Here is a 6,515-nt window from a genome sequence, read left to right on the forward strand (position 1 = left end):
ATCGGTTTCTCTTTAGGATGGATGTGATTTGTTTTGTTTTGTTTTTGCATTATTGATCAACAAATGACTGTGAATAAATTAATTTACTGAACATACAGCATGACTAGAATTAAGTTGCTTAGAGATATCAGTTTTGTTTCACATCCCCTTTACAAACAAATACATATTTCAGTCACTTACTGACCTTTCTTCTTGTTCTTTTTCAGGCATAGTTGGGGTTGACCAAGTGTTGAACGTGCTCCTCACCACTGCCATGTTTGTCGGAGGCTCCGCCGCTTTCATTTTGGACAATACCATCCCTGGTGAGGCATTCAATCCATTCTGCTTAACACTTGATGTTGTTAGAAAGAAATAAACCCTAAAACAGAATATGCATTGTGCTATAAAATTTAGAGTTTGGGTGATATTGATGATACTGTATCAATATAATGTAATTATAGTTAAGAAATGATTATCAAACTTTGTAGAAGACACTGAACTATGTAAAGGAAGAAAATCATAAATGATGTGGCTTTGACTGCCAAGCAGGTACGGGTATATAAGGGCAGAACATGCTGGGGCGATTATATATCCGATTTGGCCTGGGAACATCTCAGGATCCCAGGCAAGATCTGGATGACGTGGCTGAGGAGGAGGACAGCCACTGCAACATGGACGCAGATAAGCAACATAGGATCGATGGGCGGACACACGGATGATTTATACTTTACGATGGCTTTTCCCTTTAAGCGTCTATGTCCTCTGAAAGGTCATAAGATTAAAGCGACATAGGAAGGCTCCTCAGTTCATGTTGTTCGTGTTCCTACTTGTCACTTCAATTTGTGGCCATCATAATTAATCTCTCCCCCCTTTCTCCTCAGGTTCTCCCGAAGAACGAGGCATCAGAAAGCTGAAGCGTGGCTCTGGTCTAAGTGCAGCAGAGCTGGAAGGGATGAGATCTTATGACCTGCCATTTGGAATGGACTTCATCCGCAGATACCCCATCTTCAAGTACATCCCCATCAGCCCCACCTTCACAGGCTATCAGTGGGGGAGGCTACGGGAAGTCTGCAGGAGCAGGATGGGACATGGGGATTCGGTGAAGGGAGGGGCAATTGGAGGGGAGGCAGGCACATCACCGGGGGAGAGTCGGGTATAGCCAACGGGCTGGATCTGAAAAATGCAAAATCTGGCTGAATTTGGGGAGCAAGGGATGGTACACTAAGATAAAAGGATGGGAGAGTGGAGGACAGAAACGGTGCAGGATTTGGGATCATGTGGAAGAAAATGTGACGCACCAAACCCCCCCTGTCAATTTGTGTTTTCTTTAGCTTGTGTCAGTCTTTTCCCACTTCCCACTATGCTATTTTTAAGCATGCTATAGCAAGTCACAGCATGCTATAAAAGATGTCACCATGGTGAGGTTCGTTGGTGTGTATGCATGTGTGTACCGTATGCAGCAAGAGACAACGGGTTTGTGCACAAAATGTACTTTAATCCAGACGGGAGACAGATGGAGGTCAAACAATCAAAGCTGAATGTTTGATGATTCACTGACTCGTAATCACTGCTAACTTGTGCTGCCCAAATCATTTTTATAAAAGATATTCTACTAAGAGCACAGTAGATTTTATGTCAATTGAGGATTATGCAAAAATTCTGTATGAATCATTTGCCTCTAGACTTGTTATGCAACCACATAAAAGACACGCACACACACACACATGGACACACACCAACATCCTCACTAAAAAAACTAGTTTGAGCGCTTAAATGCACGTCGGGTTCATGCAGGTCGACGGAAGTGGTTCGTCAGGTGCCCTTAGCCACACGCAGTGATTGTGAAATTTTGTTTTTGCACTGTCTGCCTCCTGAGTTCAGAATAAGAATGTCACTCCACAGCTCACCCCTCAGAGACCTATTTACAGCGCATCACATCCGCTCATGTCATAGAGCGCTAATATTCACCTGACGCCCTGTGAGAAAGGGCAAAAACTCACTAATATACTAGTTTACATCTCTTTTACTGTGACAGTATTATTCAGCATTTACTAACAAGTCCAAAACTCTACTCCTCCTAAACAGACCTTCATCTCATTTGGCAAATCAAATGGGGCATAACCTGTGTTTCTTCATTATGGAACTAAATTAATCTGGCCAGATTTTCATTTGATAACCTTAATTGTCTCTTCTAATATATATAGGCACTTGCATAATAGAACGATACCTGTACTGCTGTGATGACAGCAGTGCGTTGGTGAAAACTACAGCAATGGCACACAATAATGCAGAAATGTGGCCTTGTCAGAGAAATTATAAATGTTGTGTACATAAATACTAGGCTTAAAAAAGATAAATTACAAGAGAATTAAATGTTTTTGATCCTGTGACTGTCGCAGAGCTCCATGATCCTCTGCGTGGATTCTTTGTCACTGTTTTAAGGGGTCACTTATGCTGTTTTTAGCAGTAGTTGTTTAATGTAGGATCTACAAACGCTGCATCATGAATAATACGCCCCTGCAACTATCCAAACCCACCTGGTGTTTCCATGTGTGAGATCGATTTGCTCGCACACTCGTGCAAAGAAACAACAGTGGAGATTTTGTTTGGATATTCAAAGGTAACAAGAGGGGGTCGGAGATATGGAATCTCATTCTTTTGTTCTCTGGATTGACTCTGATTGTCATCCAGCGATCAATCATGACTGTCTCTGATGTCATTTGTCGTTAGCAATTTTCACTTATTCAGTGGTGTTGACTTTCCCTTACATTCCTCCTCCTCCTCCTCTTCCTCCCATCCTCAGTCACCCATACGTCTCCCACTCCCATCCTACTTCTTGTGTAGTTTACTGCTGATGTTTGTTACAGGTCATGCCTGTTTGTAGTTCAGGCCGTGGCAGCATATTTGGCACTTGAGGAATCCCTCAGTCTCTGCAGACAGACTGGACTGAGTAATGTAAAGTTTCAGAGCATCAGCAGCTTGCACCTTATTGACGAAGGTTTGAGACCCAATAGTCTCTGATTTGACCACACTGTGTGCCTCTGCTGTTTAAAATAAATAAATACATTTCTAAAAGACTGTGGTTAAAAAATTTTTTTAAAAAATACCACAGAAGAGTTTGCAACATTTTGATCTTGGTAAATGTAGAAATAAAAAAAGTAGCACAATGAGAAATTAACAGAAAAATTAGAAAAAAAAAGTACAAAATATTTAATCCAACTGAGATTTTTACTAGACCAAAAAGCTAAATGCTCATATTTTTGCGTATTGTTCTCTTAACATATACCAAAACATTTATTTTCAATTTTTTTTTTGGCAATTGTCACTATCAAGAAACTTTGCAAAATTAATTAGAAATCTCACCCCACATTTCTTCACCTTTCTTTTGTTAAACCTATTTATTTATTTATGAGAAGAAAGTTGACATGTGATGATTGTTTGAAGCAGGTTTATGTGTCTCTTGCACAATGTTGAAAATATATTTATTAGTTTACTCGTTCATTGCCCTGTAAAGATCGTTGTGGTGATAGACCTCCTCCTGCCCTCAGCCTCAGCTACAGTCGGTGCTTTTTAGAAACTCGCCCGGAGAAGGAAAGGTAGTTTCTAAGGTGTGAGACATGAGCTGCTCCTATTTCATTCCATTTATATGATGTTGTCTTTAATAACAAAACACTTTTACACGTTGAACTGGACAGTTAAGTCGAATTTCAGAAGTCAGGGCCTTTTTACTACAAGTAATGTTTGCACATTAAAATGGTGCCAAGAACATCAGGTTCATAGTGAATAATACTCACTAACCTGAAACTCTAAAACATCAGTAGAGTGCTCATCCACATTCATAGTTAAGTATGAACAGCTGTTGTTTGTTGACCTGAAGACAAGTGGCTGAAACACTTGGATTCTGAATACTTTTGGGCCTTTGTCGTTGATGACCTGGCTAGCTATAGTAGTGACCACTGATGTGTGCGGAACCTCAAATCTAAAACCTCAAAATCCTCATCTAAATGTTGTGGCTGTGCTCAGGACTGGCAGCGGGATAGTTGTAGAAGCAGTGTTACAAAGTTATGTTAGCAGGTGTGCTTACTGTCACGTCAGCTGATACGTTGCTCAAGGAGAAGGGATGAACAAGTCAAGGTCTTCCCTCTTAGAGGAGGAGTATGCGTAGAGAGGTTTGATCATTTTCATCACCCCTCGTAGTGAAATCTTTTAGTACATAGCCTGCACTTGTAATAATCACATGCACAGTGGTGTGACCTTGTTTTCTGTCATATCATGTTCATGCAACCAGCACTTACTTCTCCCAACACATCTTCTCTCCTCACATTGTCTGTTTTTTACCCCCTCCCCGTCCCCCCCCCCCAGTCCTGCAGTGAAAATATATATTGGTGTCCTCTCATGTGTACCTAGTGTACCTAGGCACAGTACCTGTTTGTGTACCTTTTTTCCTCCCCGGGAATTCTTACTGTTGATGTTTCTGAATGCAGGAGAAGACTAATGCTGGCCACCTTATTAAGAGCCTATTGGTAATTGGCAATCTATGAAGTTGTCATAGAAACCTGCCTCATCACCTCACAGCAAGATGAGCATCGGAGGTCTTTATCTGTGCCTACAAGCATCTTCCTCCTGATTGGATTTTTGATTATTTTCTTTCATTTGTGGGTCCCTTAACGTTATGTTTTTCCTCATAGTTCTCATAGTTGTGACAGAATTGGTCCACTTAACAAAATTTTTTACAACACCAGACTCTTTACCTTGGTGGTTTACTGGCTTGAATTACATACAAGTCAATTTAAGCAACAGATGGCTCTTAAGAAGGTGGCCATAAGGTGTAACACAAAGACATCAATCCCTTTCAGTTATTTTGAAGGGGGTGCTACCTGAAGAATATACTTTTGTGTATTAAGTGTTTTATCTTTTTAAATGTTTTTTGGTTTTTTTTATACATCATTTTTATGTTTTTGCAAGCAAATATTTGTAAGAAACAAATTATAACTTTTAATCTTAAATCATGCTGGAAAACGCACCATTTTGTTGTACTTTTATTTAAAAAGTAAATACATTTTGATCCTATTTTAAATCTGTGGTTTGGTGGAATCATTTGGTTTGTTTGTTTGTTAGGACCTTTTTCATATTGTATTTTTTTACTCTAACATTGCTTTCTGTCCATGTTAACACATTACCAGTATAAATCAAAGAACGAGCTGAGAAACTTTAAATAGATGTAAAAACAAAAAAATAAATGTATATTTAATGGAGTAAAGTTTGCTAAACATCCTGGAAGAGAAATTGTGTAAACTAATTGTAGCAACAAAATGTTTTATTCTTTGTTCCTAAAACTATTTAATAAGATGTTACAGAATGAATGCGGTCTTTTGTCTTCATTTTTCCACAAGGTAAATCAAAACAAACAAGGTTTTAGGTTTTGTAAACTTATTTTCTCTCTGGTCTGTGCAAATGTTGCACCAAAATCCGTCATATTCTGTGATACTTTATGGATTGACCAAATATTACTGTTCAATTTTTTTCATCTGATATCATCTTGTAGGGCAATAGGATCAGGTCAAAATCACTTTTCTGTAAAGACACAAGCTTCCCGTCGGCTACAAAGCTACATAGTTTCTGCTTATATGAAATGTCAATGTTGGATTTTTACCTTGATATAAACAACTACTACTCACATTGTCACATTTTTATTTCAGAATGAGAGCCACTATTTTCTGGATTTTATTATTCTGCTGTTACCGGCAGCTGCAACAACTCTCTTTTAAAATGTTTGTACAGTACCAGTCAAAAGTTTGGACACACCTTTCTATTCCCCTGAATGAGAAAGTGTGTCCAAACTTTTGACTGGTACTTTATATTCATTAAAGTTGTTTTTTGTTTGTTTCGTTTGTTTAGAGCGCTGGTTTTCTCATCAGTATAGAAGTAAAAAAACATTTTAGGAATGAATAACATAAAAATAGCTTACTCATGTAACAATTGAGATACAAAATAAAACTTATGTGATACCAAGTCCAAATTTACTATCTCATAATTTTGACTTTAATCTCACCAAAAAACCCTGAACCATATTTTCCCATCTTTTTGTGTCTAAGTGACTAATGGGAACAACAATTTTTGAAATTGCTTCAGTATTGAGCGAGAGCACTGTGGCAGTGAAACAGACGATTTAGCTGATTTCAACAACAAATCAACTCTTGGAGAGACTCTCCTTGAATAAGGCTTGGTTAGACAGAATAACAAACAGGCTGAATCAAGCGAAAGGTAAAGAAACATGTTTTATTTCTCTGTATGGTCCTTTCCATAATGTTGTCAGACACTTGCAATAACAATCTGAGCCTGTCTGTGGCAAAAACAAGCACTTTTAGAGGACGTACGTTAATGGGGTGCTATTGCCCCATCGAATTACATTACAGCTGTTTCGCAGCTGCCAGCTCAAGCGCTCTCGCTCAATACTGGACCAGTTTCAAAAAATGTCCCCATTACCCATTTAGACATAAAAAGATGGGGAAAATATGGATCCAGGTTGAAAATAC

The 6,515-nt window shown here is 38.8% G+C and overlaps 1 protein-coding gene across 4 annotated transcripts in view; it reads left to right on the plus strand.

The window, feature by feature from the left end:
• slc23a2 (solute carrier family 23 member 2) overlaps positions 1-5,656 on the plus strand; it is a 43,854-nt gene extending 38,198 nt beyond the window's left edge. For all 4 annotated transcript variants that reach the window (XM_067614182.1, XM_067614189.1, XM_067614206.1 and 1 more), the window contains 2 exons: positions 207-302; positions 861-5,656. In XM_067614182.1, coding sequence (XP_067470283.1) covers positions 207-302; positions 861-1,138 — 374 coding nt within the window. In that variant the 3' untranslated portion in view covers positions 1,139-5,656. The remainder of the gene's footprint in view (positions 1-206; positions 303-860) is intronic.
• Positions 5,657-6,515: the final 859 nt, after the last annotated feature.

This window comes from Thunnus thynnus, chromosome 2, assembly GCF_963924715.1.
Source record: "Thunnus thynnus chromosome 2, fThuThy2.1, whole genome shotgun sequence".
Classification (NCBI taxonomy): Eukaryota; Metazoa; Chordata; class Actinopteri; order Scombriformes; family Scombridae; genus Thunnus; species Thunnus thynnus.